This window comes from Anoplolepis gracilipes, chromosome 4 (assembly GCF_047496725.1).
Source record: "Anoplolepis gracilipes chromosome 4, ASM4749672v1, whole genome shotgun sequence".
Classification (NCBI taxonomy): Eukaryota; Metazoa; Arthropoda; class Insecta; order Hymenoptera; family Formicidae; genus Anoplolepis; species Anoplolepis gracilipes.
In genome coordinates, this window is record NC_132973.1 from 9,210,251 (window position 1) to 9,229,135 (window position 18,885).

The following is an 18,885-nucleotide window of genomic DNA, read 5'->3' on the forward strand; positions in this document are numbered from 1 at the left end:
AAATGGTACAATATTTATACAATCATTATTATAGCATCAATTTTTTCTTTTTTTAACTCATTTGACAACTGTAACAACTTACCTCCCCAACTATTACCACTAGGGGACATTTTGTTACAAAAAACATGCTCTCATATTTTATTATTTATAACATATGTTAATATTTAGGCAAGAATGGAAAAAAAATTGGAACATTCTATACAATGTTATGCCAAACCAATAGTATAATTTTTTAAAACTCTGGGCTCAAAATATTCGGTTTAAAAATTGTTAAGTAAAATTTGTAACGACTAACCCCACTCTCCCTACTATACACGGATCCCATTATGCGATTTAAAATGAATAACTTTAAACCGTAGGGTCGTTTTAGAGCGTTATGATTTGCCGTAGACTTTATTAACCCTCTATGGGCCGAATTTATTTATTTATTTATTTATTTATTTGGCCGTCATCAATATTGGTATTAGTTGTCTCAGAGACATAGAATTAAGACGTATACGCCATCTCATGAAAAAACTAAAATTATTTGGTAAAATGTGGATATATTAGCATGTGACCTGAAAGTTACACGGGCTCATAGAGGGTTAACATGCGAATGAATATGTCCAATTTTAATACTTTCGATTTTTACTTTTTTTTTTTGTAAGTCTGAATTATACTTTTTGCGCCGAAGAGTGCTTAAAAGGTCAAGCCGAAACGTCCGCTTTTCGATACATTTTCACTTGTTTTTCCTATGATATTTCTTTTGATATTATTCACTAATAAATGTTATATTATTTATATTTACATTTTAAATTTGAATTTCTTATTATTAATTTCTCATACAACTACTAGCTCTTCACACTTTATTTTCATGGATTATTATTTGTTTACCTAATTTAGAGAGTTTTTATACACCGTTAGAAAAAATTTCCTTGTGGAAAAATTTTTTTTATTTAGCTAATTATTTAAATCACAGGAAAATAGTGCACGTCAGAAAAAACACTAAGATTTGAAGAATCTGAGATAGCGGTAACGGTCAGGCCGAAAAGACAAAGAGCAATATCTGAAGGAGCTAAGACAGCGTTGAAGCGCAGAAAGTATACGATATCATCGTCAAAATTAAGAAAACGAGAAAAAATTATCCAATATGTTTCGAATTAAATAAAACAACATCTTTTAATTCTCATCTTTGTAAAAACGGAATTGATGAATACCCTGATTTTAGATCCCACTGGTTAAAAGAGCATAATATTAATAAAGAAGATTTAAGGATTTTCGACTTCATTGTATTACATAATGTTCAGGGTAATGAACAATGTCCGTGCTGTCAAAAAACATTTATTGCGAAAGAAAGCCTCCAAAAAAATGTGGTACTAAACTACCATCCAGAAGTCTTCATGGAACAGATAAAATTTCCTTGTGAATGTGGAAAAAGTTTTTTTATTTAGCGGATTATAGCGATACCTTCTTTGCGAAATATGTTCTCCCAATAACTCAGAAGCAAATTTTCGAGTATTTTAAGATATATTACTGCTCGTGAAGTACATTGCCGATATTTATGTAAAATATTTTATTAATAAAAATTGAACTTTCGAGGAGATTAGAAGACATATTATTAATCGCGTACGAGTATGTCAATTGCATAATCGGCATTAATTAACAAAAATTAATAAAGCTTATTTTCCCGAAATTAATATATCAAACGTTCTGCTTTTATAATTGTAAATTCAAAGCGACAAATAGATGAATTAAATGAGTCAACTGATGAATATAATTACAGTAATTAAATAAAATAAAATTATATATTATAAATATGCATTTATATATCATATATATAGTTATATAAGTGTCTCTTGCAACAATAATCTCGGTTAATTAATTTCGATGCCTTATTAAAAATTAAAGGTAAGACATAGCCAGAAGGATATGTGACGAGAATGCTAGAAGGATGCGAAAAGAAAGAAATCAGAAAGTCAATAAGATATTGCGAGATGTTCCGCGGTAAACGAAATTCGAATTCTCTATTCGATCAAAAATCGAATTGATTGATTAGCTATCGATCGAGTCTGCATGAATTATTCAGTTCAGGAAATTAGAAACGCCATACCGAAATAAGATAATGTATTCGCAACGAATGAATATGATATAAAATTTAATATAAAATATATTACAAAATGTATAAAATACATTGTAAAATGTACAAAATACATATTATATATAATTAATTCAATGTTACATATAGAGAATTAATTATATTACAAATATATTTTACAAAATTTAATTAAAACGTCACCGAGAAAGGCAATTAGAAGCTAGCGCAGGTGTATACAAAATTTAATATAAAATATAATTTTAATTTTTAATTCAAAATAATTTTATTACATAGAATTATACGAAATATCCGAAATTGACCTATATAATTTATTAGAAATTTTTAAAACGTAATTGATATAGTCTATATCACGATCAAAAGATCGAATTATTAATAAATTTATCGATACGTCTCTTTCAATTAAGAAAACCTAGAATATTAATGGAATTTTATGTTATTGTATGTATTCTTCCATTTCGTGTAATTTTACTTTTTACAATAAGTATATAATAAATATAATTCATACATATAATATAACGCAATTTAAATCTATCTCTTACGCAATAATATCTTATATACTATTTTAATAATATAATATAATATTTAAAATTCATACTTAATGTTCATACAATCTTACGCAATATAATATATAACATACCATATATACAATGTTATACCTGCATAATATACATTTTAATATAAAAGATATGCATATAATATACATATTATATACGTACATACAATAAGTTACATGTACAATAAATAAGTTACATTTTTTTACGTTTTTCATAATTAAACTAAATTTTATTATAAATATAATTTTAATTTTTACCTAATAATGTTTTAATACTTGTTTTTACAGTTTTTATGTGTAATTTATATTTAATTAATTTTTTATTTTATTGAAAAAAATATTAAATTTTTATATTTTTACAATTTTATATTATCTTATATTTATATTTTTATATTTTTTTCCTTACAAATAAATTTAATTTTATAATAGCTATAATTTTTCTTTTATTAAATTTTATGTTTTTTTTAAATTGTCTTAATAGCCCTAGCAGACCTAATTCTACTAGCTACATCAGCAAAAATCCGATAAAACAAGATTTGGAGAGTCCTAATTGGAAATTTGCGATTACATATTTTTTACACATTGTGGCCAGAATTGACCACGTATTTTCAGCCAGTTGGACCTACCTTTTGTTGCTCCTGGCTATTCATTCTGACTCGATTTCTACGAGCCAAGAATTGAGGAAGAAAAACAACTTCTTCTACTGCCGGTAATAATTATCACCGGCAAATAAGACGACTTATATTCATTTAGGATCGTATGATATTATAATACAATCGTTTTGTAAATGCGTATCATTAGTCGTCGAAAGTTGCAAAAGATATATAACAAATATAATCATGTATATACCGAAAAAATTGTACTCAAAATGTAGACTTTATAAGCCTTCTTAATAGATATTCTTAATAAACAAGAATATTTTTTTACCGTGATATATTTTAAAACACCTAATTTATAATGATTTGTAAAATTGCTTTTTTTTTTTATTGGGATTCATAATCTCAAATATTAAATAATATAAAATGATAAGAAAATATTTTATTCAGTATATATATTCTTACTTGCTAAGAATATCTGGAAGTACTCTTTAGAAGATTTCTCTCTTAAACTAATTGTAAGAAGATCTTCTTAGTGTTTATTTTAAAGAAATATATTATAATGTTAAATAAAATATTCTTAAGCTGAGGATATAATTTTTTCGGTGTACGTAAAATATATTAGCATGCATATCAATCCCTCTGTCGGCGGGTCATTAAACATTTGTATCTTTAAAATTGTTTTATAAAAATCTAATATATATAATTAAAATAAATATTTTATGTATGTCTTGCATAAAACCGGAATAAATCATATATTTTTATTTTTTTTAATATTTTTCTTTTTCTCTCAATTTTAATATACAAATGGTATATCTATTTTAACAAAAGTTAAAAAAAAAGTAAATGAAAAATGTAATATAAAATTTTCTCTTGGAATACGTACAAAAAGAAATTTTTTTATAATTTAAAATTGACCCAGAGTACGGCATGCATGCATTCCGCCGTTCGAGGGTTAAAGCAACGAATTTATCTATAATCTACATCTTTAACTACAAGTCTATTAATCTACATCTACAAATCTCTACACAAATCCGTTGCTTTAAAATATAATAAAAGCTTTTTATCACTCACCGACACTGATGTACAACAGCGGAGTTGTTGATATTGAATCTATACGTTGTCTGTAACATACAAATATAAAATATAAATTATAGCAGCGCTTAAAATAATTAATATTCAAGAATTTATTATTATATATACTCATCAAATTATTATTATGTACTCATTAAATTTTATATTCAATGCGTACAATAATAAGCAGATATATAAATATCGAATAATTATATAATTAAAAAAAAGAACTATTTTTTAAATAAATAGACTTTTATAAGATTTATGTAAAAGTCTTTATCTCTGACTTTCTCTTGTTGAAATCAATCAACTAAATAAACTGAATTAAATCATATACGTGATTTATAATAATTAATCTACAAATAATAATATACAAATTATATTTACCCTGGGGTTGCTCCGCCGATGCAGGATGCCTCTCCTAGGCCTCCTCCTCCTCTCAGATTGTAAGGGACGTCAGGAATTATTGTTTTATACGCGCGATATACTTTTTTTAATTTATTGAAACCGCACAAAAATAAAATCGCGCAATATTTTAAACCGTACAAAAGTAAAAACGCGCGATAGTTTGACGGCACTCCCGCACTTTTACGCGCGATACTTTGACGGCACTCCCGAATTTCGCAAATCCCATCGAACGATCGAAAATCCCATTTTATCAGGCGCGAGAATCATACTTGGAGTCGACAGGTCGGGCACGATCAAACTCCAACGAAAGAAAGATTAAAATCAGGATAAATGAACGAAAACACGATCACGATCGCGACGAAGTCGAGACAAATGTCAAAAACAATAGCGTTCTATATGTCACTAAGATCGAATGTTATTATTTTATTTCGGAGTCATTTTAGACGTACTTTAACACGTTAAGATTAATCGTAATATTATTACATATTATTCGTATTATTATTACGTATTATCGTCGCGAGAAACTTGTACACGGCGCGCTCGATCTCGAAGTGACCGAACGCGAGACGCACATGCCGGCGCAGACGTCGGAGTAAAAACACGTGCGCACACTACGTCCGCCCAAGTCGAAATGAATGACTCACCGCTGTCACGAGTCGCGTACGCCGTGGTCTCCCCTCTCTTACCACCTCTTACTATGGAATGCGTGACGTCAACACAAGGTCGAGTATGCTCATTTATCCCGCAGGAAGAGCGATATCTTCTTTGCGAAATATGTTTTCCTAATAAATATGGAAAATTTAAAGAATTATTTATAAAACAACAATTTCATTCTAATTATTTAAACACGTTTCCCATTCCTTACATAGGTCGCGTTCGGGGAGATACTATTAGTACTAACAGCGTCGTCCACATAAATTTGTAAAATTTAAAGAATTATTTATAAAACAACAATTTCATTCTAATTATTTAAAGACATTTTTTATTTTTCCAAATTTATGTGAACGACGCTGTTAGTGCTAATAGTGTCTCCCCGAACGCGACCTATGTAAGGAATGGGAAACGTGTTTAAATAATTAGAATGAAATTGTTGTTTTATAAATAATTCTTTAAATTTTCCATATTTATTAGGAGAACATATTTCGCAAAAAAGGTATCGCTCTTCCTGCGGGATAAATGAGCATACTCGACCTTGTGTTGACGTCACGCATTCCATAGTAAGAGGTGGTAAGAGAGGGGAGACCACGGCGTACGCGACTCGTGACAGCGGTGAGTCATTCATTTCGACTTGGGCGGACGTAGTGTGCGCACGTGTTTTTACTCCGACGTCTGCGCCGGCATGTGCGTCTCGCGTTCGGTCACTTCGACGTCGAGCGCGCCGTGTACAAGTTTCTCGCGACGATAATACGTAATAATAATACGAATAATATGTAATAATATTACGATTAATCTTAACGTGTTAAAGTACGTCTAAAATGACTCCGAAATAAAATAATAACATTCGATCTTAGTGACATATAGAACGCTATTGTTTTTGACATTTGTCTCGACTTCGTCGCGATCGTGATCGTGTTTTCGTTCATTTATCCTGATTTTAATCTTTCTTTCGTTGGAGTTTGATCGTGCCCGACCTGTCGACTCCAAGTATGATTCTCGCGCCTGATAAAATGGGATTTTCGATCGTTCGATGGGATTTGCGAAATTCGGGAGTGCCGTCAAAGTATCGCGCGTAAAAGTGCGGGAGTGCCGTCAAACTATCGCGCGTTTTTACTTTTGTACGGTTTAAAATATTGCGCGATTTTATTTTTGTGCGGTTTCAATAAATTAAAAAAAGTATATCGCGCGTATAAAACAATAATTCCTGACGTCCCTTACAATCTGAGAGGAGGAGGAGGCCTAGGAGAGGCATCCTGCATCGGCGGAGCAACCCCAGGGTAAATATAATTTGTATATTATTATTTGTAGATTAATTATTATAAATCACGTATATGATTTAATTCAGTTTATTTAGTTGATTGATTTCAACAAGAGAAAGTCAGAGATAAAGACTTTTACATAAATCTTATAAAAGTCTATTTATTTAAAAAATAGTTCTTTTTTTTAATTATATAATTATTCGATATTTATATATCTGCTTATTATTGTACGCATTGAATATAAAATTTAATGAGTACATAATAATAATTTGATGAGTATATATAATAATAAATTCTTGAATATTAATTATTTTAAGCGCTGCTATAATTTATATTTTATATTTGTATGTTACAGACAACGTATAGATTCAATATCAACAACTCCGCTGTTGTACATCAGTGTCGGTGAGTGATAAAAAGCTTTTATTATATTTTAAAGCAACGGATTTGTGTAGAGATTTGTAGATGTAGATTAATAGACTTGTAGTTAAAGATGTAGATTATAGATAAATTCGTTGCTTTAACCCTCGAACGGCGGAATGCATGCATGCCGTACTCTGGGTCAATTTTAAATTATAAAAAAATTTCTTTTTGTACGTATTCCAAGAGAAAATTTTATATTACATTTTTCATTTACTTTTTTTTTAACTTTTGTTAAAATAGATATACCATTTGTATATTAAAATTGAGAGAAAAAGAAAAATATTAAAAAAAATAAAAATATATGATTTATTCCGGTTTTATGCAAGACATACATAAAATATTTATTTTAATTATATATATTAGATTTTTATAAAACAATTTTAAAGATACAAATGTTTAATGACCCGCCGACAGAGGGATTGATATGCATGCTAATATATTTTACGTACACCGAAAAAATTATATCCTCAGCTTAAGAATATTTTATTTAACATTATAATATATTTCTTTAAAATAAACACTAAGAAGATCTTCTTACAATTAGTTTAAGAGAGAAATCTTCTAAAGAGTACTTCCAGATATTCTTAGCAAGTAAGAATATATATACTGAATAAAATATTTTCTTATCATCTTATATTATTTAATATTTGAGATTATGAATCCCAATAAAAAAAAAAGCAATTTTACAAATCATTATAAATTAGGTGTTTTAAAATATATCACGGTAAAAAAATATTCTTGTTTATTAAGAATATCTATTAAGAAGGCTTATAAAGTCTACATTTTGAGTACAATTTTTTCGGTATATACATGATTATATTTGTTATATATCTTTTGCAACTTTCGACGACTAATGATACGCATTTACAAAACGATTGTATTATAATATCATACGATCCTAAATGAATATAAGTCGTCTTATTTGCCGGTGATAATTATTACCGGCAGTAGAAGAAGTTGTTTTTCTTCCTCAATTCTTGGCTCGTAGAAATCGAGTCAGAATGAATAGCCAGGAGCAACAAAAGGTAGGTCCAACTGGCTGAAAATACGTGGTCAATTCTGGCCACAATGTGTAAAAAATATGTAATCGCAAATTTCCAATTAGGACTCTCCAAATCTTGTTTTATCGGATTTTTGCTGATGTAGCTAGTAGAATTAGGTCTGCTAGGGCTATTAAGACAATTTAAAAAAAACATAAAATTTAATAAAAGAAAAATTATAGCTATTATAAAATTAAATTTATTTGTAAGGAAAAAAATATAAAAATATAAATATAAGATAATAAAAATTGTAAAAATATAAAAATTTAATATTTTTTTCAATAAAATAAAAAATTAATTAAATATAAATTACACATAAAAACTGTAAAAACAAGTATTAAAACATTATTAGGTAAAAATTAAAATTATATTTATAATAAAATTTAGTTTAATTATGAAAAACGTAAAAAAATGTAACTTATTTATTGTACATGTAACTTATTGTATGTACGTATATAATATGTATATTATATGCATATCTTTTATATTAAAATGTATATTATGCAGGTATAACATTGTATATATGGTATGTTATATATTATATTGCGTAAGATTGTATGAACATTAAGTATGAATTTTAAATATTATATTATATTATTAAAATAGTATATAAGATATTATTGCGTAAGAGATAGATTTAAATTGCGTTATATTATATGTATGAATTATATTTATTATATACTTATTGTAAAAAGTAAAATTACACGAAATGGAAGAATACATACAATAACATAAAATTCCATTAATATTCTAGGTTTTCTTAATTGAAAGAGACGTATCGATAAATTTATTAATAATTCGATCTTTTGATCGTGATATAGACTATATCAATTACGTTTTAAAAATTTCTAATAAATTATATAGGTCAATTTCGGATATTTCGTATAATTCTATGTAATAAAATTATTTTGAATTAAAAATTAAAATTATATTTTATATTAAATTTTGTATACACCTGCGCTAGCTTCTAATTGCCTTTCTCGGTGACGTTTTAATTAAATTTTGTAAAATATATTTGTAATATAATTAATTCTCTATATGTAACATTGAATTAATTATATATAATATGTATTTTGTACATTTTACAATGTATTTTATACATTTTGTAATATATTTTATATTAAATTTTATATCATATTCATTCGTTGCGAATACATTATCTTATTTCGGTATGGCGTTTCTAATTTCCTGAACTGAATAATTCATGCAGACTCGATCGATAGCTAATCAATCAATTCGATTTTTGATCGAATAGAGAATTCGAATTTCGTTTACCGCGGAACATCTCGCAATATCTTATTGACTTTCTGATTTCTTTCTTTTCGCATCCTTCTAGCATTCTCGTCACATATCCTTCTGGCTATGTCTTACCTTTAATTTTTAATAAGGCATCGAAATTAATTAACCGAGATTATTGTTGCAAGAGACACTTATATAACTATATATATGATATATAAATGCATATTTATAATATATAATTTTATTTTATTTAATTACTGTAATTCTATTCATCAGTTGACTCATTTAATTCATCTATTTGTCGCTTTGAATTTACAATTATAAAAGCAGAACGTTTGATATATTAATTTCGGGAAAAGAAGCTTTATTAATTTTTGTTAATTAATGCCGATTATGCAATTGACATACTCGTACGCGATTAATAATATATATAGCAGTAATATATCTTAAAATGCTCGAAAATTTGCTTTTGAGTTATTGGGAGAACATATTTCGCAAAGAAGGTATCGCTATAATCCGCGGGAAGAGTGATACCTTCTTTGCGAAATATGTTTTTTTATTTATTCAGAAGCGAATTTTCGAGCGTTTTAAAATACATTACCGTTCGTGAAGTACATTGTCAATATTTATATAATATCTTTTATTAATAAAAATCGAACTTTCGAGAAGATTAGAAGACACGTATTACTAATCGTGCACGAGTATGTCAATTGCATAATCGGCATTAATTAACAGTAATTAATAAATTCTAATTGCGGAATTCAACAACGTCTTAAATAAGTATAAAACAAAATGTATTTCAAATGTATAATCTGCCTAATTATAGGTTTATGCGATTAACGAAAATAAACACAGATTAAATAAAGAAACTTAGGGAATAAGATAAAATAATTTACAGATATCATTATAATAAAATGACATTGTAATAAATATTCAAAGACTATATAGAACAAAACTAGAATAAAACAAATTAGCATTATTTTATTTATTCTTCCTATTCCTCTTTTTCTTCCTCCTAACCCTCCACTGTCACCCCTCAAAATAAGTGTGTAGACAATGGAGGGTTAAAGGAAGAAGAAAGAGGAATAGGAAAAATTAATTCACTATTTATTAAAAGCAATAGTACAGAAAATAATAAAATATAATTTTACGTGCTTTAGTAAGGCAGAGTACATTATTGCAATATATCGAAGTAAAATTTATTTATCGATAACGCGTCAAAAATTTGGAGAAGAGATAGTCTTCACAATGAAAAATATTAAATTTTAAAATAAAATAGTACAGAGAATAATAAAATATAATTCTAAATGCTTTAGTACGGCAGAGTACATTATTACAATATATCGAAGTAAAATTGATTTATCGATGACGCGTCAAAAATTTGGAGAAGAGATAGATAGTCTTTACAATGAAAAATATTAAATTTTAAAATAAAATAGTACAGAAAATAATAAAATATAATTCTAAATGCTTTAGTAAGGCAGAGTACATTATTACAATATATCGAAGTAAAATTGATTTATCGATGACGCGTCAAAAATTTAGAGAGCAGATAGATAGAATCTCCACAACGAAAAAAATACAATAAAAAAATATACGGACGTCATTATAATAAAATGACATTGTAATTAATATTCAAAGACTATATAGATCCAAATTATTATAAAAATAAGATGTTTATGCGTGAGACAGATTTTTCAAATTAATTCCTAGTTTATGATAAAGTGTGCGATATCTTAATTAAATAGCTCTGTTTATTACATAGCAATTTTTTATTCTTTGTCTAGCAATTAAAATATGCTTATAAATTTAATATATAATACATACGTACATGCACACGTACAAATTTGTACATAGAATTCAACTATAGACGGACAGTTTGATTGTTTGTTGGCTTAACAGCATTTCTTTACGGTTATAGAGTAACTAAAATTATTAATAATGCTAAAATAACTGATACATTTTTTTAGGTTAAATGCTCGATCTAATTATGATACTTAATAATCGATAATCAGATTTTCCAATGGAATCTTAATATGTATAATAAATTTTAGCTCATAAATAAAAACATAATTATATTAATGCAAAAGGAATGTTCTATAGCTAAAGATAATCATTAAGCGTTGCAAGGCTGATTATTTTAATGAAAAAAAGATATCTTACACATATCGAAACATTAATGTTTTGAAAAATGAGATGTTTTAAAAAATTTTTAAAACAAAAAAGTAATATTACAATTGAAATAAACAAAAAATTAAGAAGCACATGCAAAACTAATATTGTTTAAATAATTAACTGAATAATTAATAGCAACGAAATTGTTCAACCATTATGTTCTCATCGCATCTTTATAATTTTTATATCCACTCACAACATTTATTGTTATATAAGTATAAAAGCAATTAAAATGCAGCAAATGTTACTTAAATTTTCGATATAAGATAAAGAAACTTTGAAACATTGAAAATCTATTAAAATATATATTTTCTTTATTCTAATAAAATATATTCGTGACGATACGTGTTACGATACATCTCGATACATGTAACATTCTTAAGGAGTTTTGTAACGTCCTAAGCAATATTTGCATCTCAAAACTGTATAGCTGATTGGCTATAGGAACATTAATAAACGAGCGTCGTGTAAAATCCTTACACATATCATACATAAATCAATCAATCATAATAATCATAAATGAAGTGCGCTTTGTATATTTCATGCAATGCTCTTCATATTGTATGTAGCATAGGTAATATGAAACGTCTACGGAAAATTATTAAGAACAAATATTTAACCTTCACTGAACATCAATCTTTACTTTATTCGCTTGCCATACCTTATGTTCCATATAATTTATCCTTGCTACTTTTTACGTCATTTTATTTGCAATGTTGGAAAATGAAGATGAAAGAGATTGCAAATATATCAAACAATAATGAAAACATTTTGTGTTTGAAAAATTAATTGACGATTACTTATCGTTTATTAGCAATTTCAAAAATAGGAAACTTAATCAATAATATCATCATAATACAATTAATTTATATTATGCAAAACATCAGCTCTGTACTTACGCTTATCGATCGTTAAACTTAAAATTTATACTATATATATACATACATACATACATACATATATATATATATATATATATATATATATATATATATATATATATATATATATATGCGGATACAGTGCGACTAGATTATATATGATATTATAATTAATATTGTATGAGGTTTGTAGTCTTATTTTTGTTTTTCTTGAAAACTATGACTCGTATAATAAAAATGGATAGGATATTAAACGTGTATTTTGAAGAGACTTACAACTTTTATTTGAAACATTTTTTTAAATTTTCAGTATTTGATAAAATAATTTTAAAAAACGTCAATTTTTAACAATTTTTGTATGTAACTTTTTAGTAAACAACGATCGACGGCTAAAACCTTTTAAGCGTTACTGAGGGTGATGATCTTGACAACATATGTCAAGGTCATTGACATCTGAAAGGGTGACCTTATGTGAATATTTACCAAATACTTTCATTGAAATCATTAAAACATTAAATTTTATGTGAAATAACATATACATATATATACATATATATATACATATATACATATATATATATATATATATATATATATATATATATATATATATATATATTACTTCATAATATATGTTAAAGTGAAAAAAGATCACACGCAGTTGCAATTAATAATATGTAATAAAATATTATTGAATGTATGTTTCGTACTTTTGAGATCCACAGTTATGGATCTAGCACGGACACGAACCACAATTTGTGGATCTAGCACGGACTCGAACCAATCGGTCGTTTTACCGTGGCACTGGAAAGTGGATCCAGCCACGTAGTTTCGAAAATTCAATTGTGGATCCAGTTAGCGCCACTGTACGGCGGGGAAAAAGCGTTCTCTAAAAAACGGGGGCATGACCCCTCTCATTCTTCTCTCTGTTACTAGTGCTAGAAGAGTTTGATATTTTTAATCTTTGTCCCGATTGGTCAGACTTGATTGAACAATCATCATTGGTTGAGAAGAACGTAGTCAATACTACTCGTCGATCGCAACGAGCGACTGTTTTCACTCTCTCAGGCATTTGCGTTATCTCTGACGTAACGTGTTTTATCAGGCGGGAAAACTTGCTTTTCCACTGCGTTCAAAATGGATTCGAGTGGAGTGACAACGTTTAGGTTTGTAGAATCTTATTATAATATCAATATTACTTAAATTTTTAATTAACGTTAAATAGCTTAATTTTGTGGTCTATACTTTGATTATATACCTGTTTACTTTTATTACGAGCTTTCCATTTAGCTTTCTAACATTTTTTTATATTATAAAAACGGATTAAAGTCTTATTTATGCAGGATGAAACTTATGACGAAATTGATAAAGTTCATAATTAGGATTTCAATGCTTTTGTTCATAATAATTTTATTAACGAAAGTACTGGAATATCAGTATTGAATTTTATCGATTCCAACCCAAGTTATTAATTACAGCCTGTATAAGTCAAGCCTAAACACAATACATATATATATGTATCTGTTTTTAATTATGTAAAATACAAACACATCATTATCATTTGATTTTTCAATCACAATTGTTAATTGCATAAAAATACGCGAATCAAAATCAAATAGCAATACTTCAAATATCTCTTGTTGCAATTGGATAAATAATTCTTCCCTGATATGTTATAACAAAAGTTATGAGATAATTGTTTAACATTAATATATACATACACATTTAAGATTTAATTCCAATTTCTATTGTCATATTTTTAAAATTTCAATCGTGTTATTCTGCTACAACAGCTTAATAAAATTGGAAAATATATTTAAATGTAAACAAAAAAACTTTGAGACAAAAAGTAATAGTATACTGATAAAATTTACTTTAATGAAAATCACGTAAAAAATTTCTTTCTCAACAAATACTATTGCAATCTTGTTTCTTTAAAAAGTACTACTCACTTGTTTTATATATATATATATATATATATATATATATATATATATATATATATATAAATTTTCTTCAAGAATAAATAAATATAGTATATTATTGTAACATTTTTAACATGAATGTTACTTAAATGTCATGCATTTTCTGCATTATTCATTTTAAAATTTGTTATTGAACATTTCTTATTTAGAGTAAAAAAACATGTACCAATTGAAATATTAAACTGTACTCTTTTACCAGGGACTATTGTAACAATCGATTACTAAAATAATATTTAAAGATTTGTTTTAATGTTATACAAAAAATGCCTGTTATCATTTAAATTTCTCAAAGTAGCATTTCACAGATTGTTACAAGATACACACCAACCTTAATTAGTGATACTTAAAAAGTTAGGAATAAATAAATAATATTGTATATTCAAGAGATTATTGTGTATGTATATCTTGTTTACAAAATCAAACACGAGTTTTAACACTTTCTTTGTTACAAAATTTATACTAAAACTGAACACACAGGCTTTTTAAAACAGATATATGGTAAAGATTCAAATAGTCGATCTTGATTATTTTAAGCTGATAGCATATATTTTTTGTGTTAATGCTAATATATGACATTAAATATTAATAACGCGTGATAATTTCTGCACTCTGTTGAGCAGAAGATCTCCTTGCTTTACCATCGCCTGATATTGCCAATTCTTACTGTCTGGTCGATTCGTTTCCACTACACCTCCGACTCGATCGACCTTGCAATGTAATCGGCCAGCTGCTATAAAGCGCGACAATTCTCTGAAAAAATAATAAGTAATAATAAGTACATTTAGATATAATAAATTTTTTCTATGCAATTTCATAATTTAAATTAAATTGCGCAAGAAGCAACAACATGTAAAACAATATACAATTGTGAAAACTCTAAATTAATTTCTTGTGTTGGAGTTATATTTTCCAGGCATTACTTTTCACAAATTAAAAATATCAAACATGTCTGATGTACATGATTAATCGATCATAATTGACTTGTGAAAAGTACAGCATTCAAAAGATGTAATTCCAGTGCAAGAGATTAAATAATTATCTCGCACGATTGTGGATTATACATTAACATTGCATTTTAATAACAATAATAAAATTAAATAATAGTAGACTACTGATACACTTACTGATCAATGTATTCTACTGTAACGCCAAATGCTTCGGCCATATACTGGAGAGTTAAAGATCGGTAAGATTCTAATAACTGCGTGTACGCGAGAATTCTCATTTCTCGAACGTAATACCGATAATGCGGAAATACTAAATAATCTCGACGCAGCAATCCTTCAACGTGTGCTGAAATGATATTTCGATAGTGATGAAGTTCTTCTAAATATGAAAAAAAAGTTTAAACTTTATCAATTAATTTACCAAGATTCTTAAAGAAGTCCGCATAATGACAATTGTACAACGAGAACAAATAATCTTTCACATCTTGATTACTATGGAGAACTTCCAATATTTCGGATCCCTTAATGATTTTGTCTCTCAGTTCATTACGTGGTAAACTTATCATGCTTAAGTATACTGTGTATCTCACAAATGTATTATAATCCATAAGTTCGTAACTCGTAAACGTGCTAATTGTATCTAAAAAAAAGTTTGCAGCTTCTTTGAAGTTGCGAACTGCTATGCAGTATGTCCCTTGATAAACTTTCAAACGGTTTCTCCTGTCCCAATCGCCACCTTCTTCTATCAAACTTTAAAATGAATAATATACGTTATAATTATTATAAAATTATAATAATTAACAAAATCTTTTTTTACCTTTACTGACCTTTTAGCTTTTTCAATATTTCTCGTAATATGATCATGATCCAGATAGAATAAGCCGATTCTAATATTGTGAAACACAATATCTAGTCTATGCCCTAACGATACTGTTTTGTCATAAGTTTTTCTAAACGCCGAGATTGAACCGTCCTTATCGCCTATTCGACACAGATATTCAGATTTCTTTAAGTTGGCTTCCCGAACTTCCATTTCGCTCAAGTTTTTCTCAGCATCCTCGATAGCATCATCGAGTTTTTTCAATTGCTCTGCATTATGTGCCTTCATCGTTGAAAGAAGCGCTTCATCTACTGGCCAGTCCAGACTTTTACATACTTCTTCATAGAATGGAGCCATATCTATTAAAAATATCATTGTTAGATTGATTTTTAAATTATATTATTAAATTTTAATTATACATTATTAAGGCTGCGTTCCACTAAATAATTACAACGCTCGCGAGCATTATCTATCCTTGTTTAATTTTCGGGGAAAAACACAAATAAAATGATTTCATATGTTAAGCATTAAGTGGGAATCCACTTTAAATACTTGACTAATAGTTAATGGAGGTTATGTTTCGTGCAATGACAGATGATATATTCAATAACCAAGATAAGAAAGAGCGAGAAAACCAAACTTATTGAATAATATAAATCACGTTTTAAATTACACTAAATCCTTAAAGAAATAATATAATAAGAGTAAGAAAAAGATGCAATCTCACTATCGGCTTTGATAGCATCCAGAAGTTTTGTCTTCAGATGAGGATCATCCTTGTTTTCGGGAAGACTCAGCAAGAATTTAGTTTGTGCCAATTCCAAGTTTGGATTCTTCTCCAAACCTTCCTCTTCCAAATTCTCCAGTGGCATTGTGAACTTTTAATAATAATACACGCACTCGCAATGTTTAAAATGAGCTGACACTTTTCTGCGTGACTCTTCTAAACATAGATGAGAGAGAAGTGTCTTGAGTGGCGCACTTTGCAGTTTTCTAGTTGGAGGCCATGTTTTTTAATTCAACGTATCGTCAACAGATGGCGCTTTTAGCCTCGAATTTTTGCGCCAATTTTATTGCTAATCATTTTCCCTCTCACATCACGATGAAGACTGTTCGGTGCAAGAGATCATTTTGAATTATAAAAAGAAGGTATTTTATATTTCTAAGACAAATAATACCTACAATTATTTAAGTTTTACTTAGTTAAATAGCAAGTTCAATGATTTTTATAGTTTAAACAGCTTTACATTGCAAGAATATATCATTATATAGTACATGTGTGTCTAAAAGATGTTTTGTGCTGTTTAGGATAGATTACATTATGATAATAGTATAAATTAAGACTATGCTTGAAACATATATAACTTTTAGAAATTAGAAAATATAATCGCAGCAACATTCAACATTCTTAAATTTTTAATATCGAAAATCAGGACTTTAGAATTTCTCTCAGTTCTTATTAAAATAATATATTTTTTATTGCATATAATAACAAAGTAAGGGAGTCAGAAGAGGCATTTGAGTGACAAACGCATCTTGCTTGTTTTAACGAATTAATTTATTTTAAGTTTTTTTTTTTTTTTTTTTTTTTACATAAACTGCCAGTGATTCAATTAAGGTGACCTCAGAGAAAGAGTTTATCTTCACCAAATATTATTTAAAGTTTACAAGAGGATTGCTTGCAACTTTGTTCATTCTGTTTGTCATTTTACATAGATTCAAATAAGATTTTTTTCTATAATTTTTTTAGCGCCACTAATCTTCTCTCCATGACTTTGCGTTAATTTTCTTTTATTTTTTTTCACAGTAACAGAAGGGCTATTATTATGATGAGATACACAGAACAATAACAGCGAAAGTTTGCTCTTGGCGTAAATATGGTTGTTTATATATATAATCTCGTTATGAATTTTCTTATTTTTTTCATTTCGTGTTTAAAGCGATCGGTGCCATGTGGAAATGATAGAGAATGATGAATTTTGTTTTCTCTGACATGAATCTTAGCGCGGTTACTTCTTTCAAATTATTCGAAAAATCGCTAAAACAATAACATTCATGCTCGCTGATTTTACAATATTTTTATTACTTGCATTATAACTACGTTTATTAATATACTGTAATAAATAAAAATTGTTGGATTTCTCACAGAAAGAAAAATATATTAAGGCTATTCTAATTTCATTCTGGTTTGACATTTAATTTCAGTAATTCCCGTCAAAAAATACAGCAACCGATCGATTCGGATGGAGGATCATATGTCGATGCGCTCTCATTGTTTATTTTCTTTGTTTCTCGATCGCAAGATCAAGAATATCGGATCGAGACGGGAGGAAGGAGATTCAATCGATATCTTGAATCGTGCATAAAAATGGCTGGAAAATAAAAATCACGAGCTCTCTAATTCGTCTCTCGATCGAAAACTATCTCTGCCAATCGAGCATGCACGCAACCGTCGTCATCGTCCCGTCTTGTCAATTTGAAACGATCATCGCCATACTGGCCTCATAGGTATGCAAAGTAATCGTTATATATCTTGTTATTTTTTTCTTATTATTTTCCTTTAAAACACAACACATATATTATACGTCTAACAGCTTTTAGTCCATCTACACTTAATGATCTTTTAATAATTGTGGTTAAATGCACGGCGATTTTTTGTCTCCTTACTTAATCAACTCGGTAATAGTCTAGAGAATTAACTCGTTAAAACATTAGCCTCGGAAAATGACGGGC

The 18,885-nt window shown here is 27.8% G+C and overlaps 2 protein-coding genes across 11 annotated transcripts in view; one reads left to right on the plus strand and one right to left on the minus strand.

Moving 5' to 3' along the window:
* Positions 1-14,612: 14,612 nt before the first annotated feature.
* Rpn7 (regulatory particle non-ATPase 7) lies at positions 14,613-17,123 on the minus strand. The gene is made up of 5 exons (XM_072890768.1): positions 16,880-17,123; positions 16,160-16,511; positions 15,754-16,082; positions 15,510-15,678; positions 14,613-15,135 (listed from the first exon to the last, which is right to left on the minus strand). Exons 1-5 carry the CDS (start codon positions 17,022-17,024, stop codon positions 14,961-14,963), a joined length of 1,170 nt encoding a protein of 389 aa, XP_072746869.1. The 5' UTR covers positions 17,025-17,123; the 3' UTR covers positions 14,613-14,960.
* Positions 17,124-17,234: 111 nt separating this feature from the next.
* Dnmt3 (DNA methyltransferase 3) overlaps positions 17,235-18,885 on the plus strand; it is a 134,774-nt gene continuing 133,123 nt past the window's right edge. For 3 of the 10 annotated variants that reach the window (XM_072890739.1, XM_072890750.1, XM_072890744.1), the window contains exons 1-2: positions 17,235-17,301; positions 18,358-18,660. The gene's annotated coding sequence lies outside the window, so the exon portion shown is untranslated. Of the gene's footprint in view, positions 17,302-17,740; positions 18,033-18,357; positions 18,661-18,885 lie in introns of those variants that run through there. The other 7 variants (XM_072890742.1, XM_072890743.1, XM_072890745.1 and 4 more) reach the window with 7 other exon arrangements.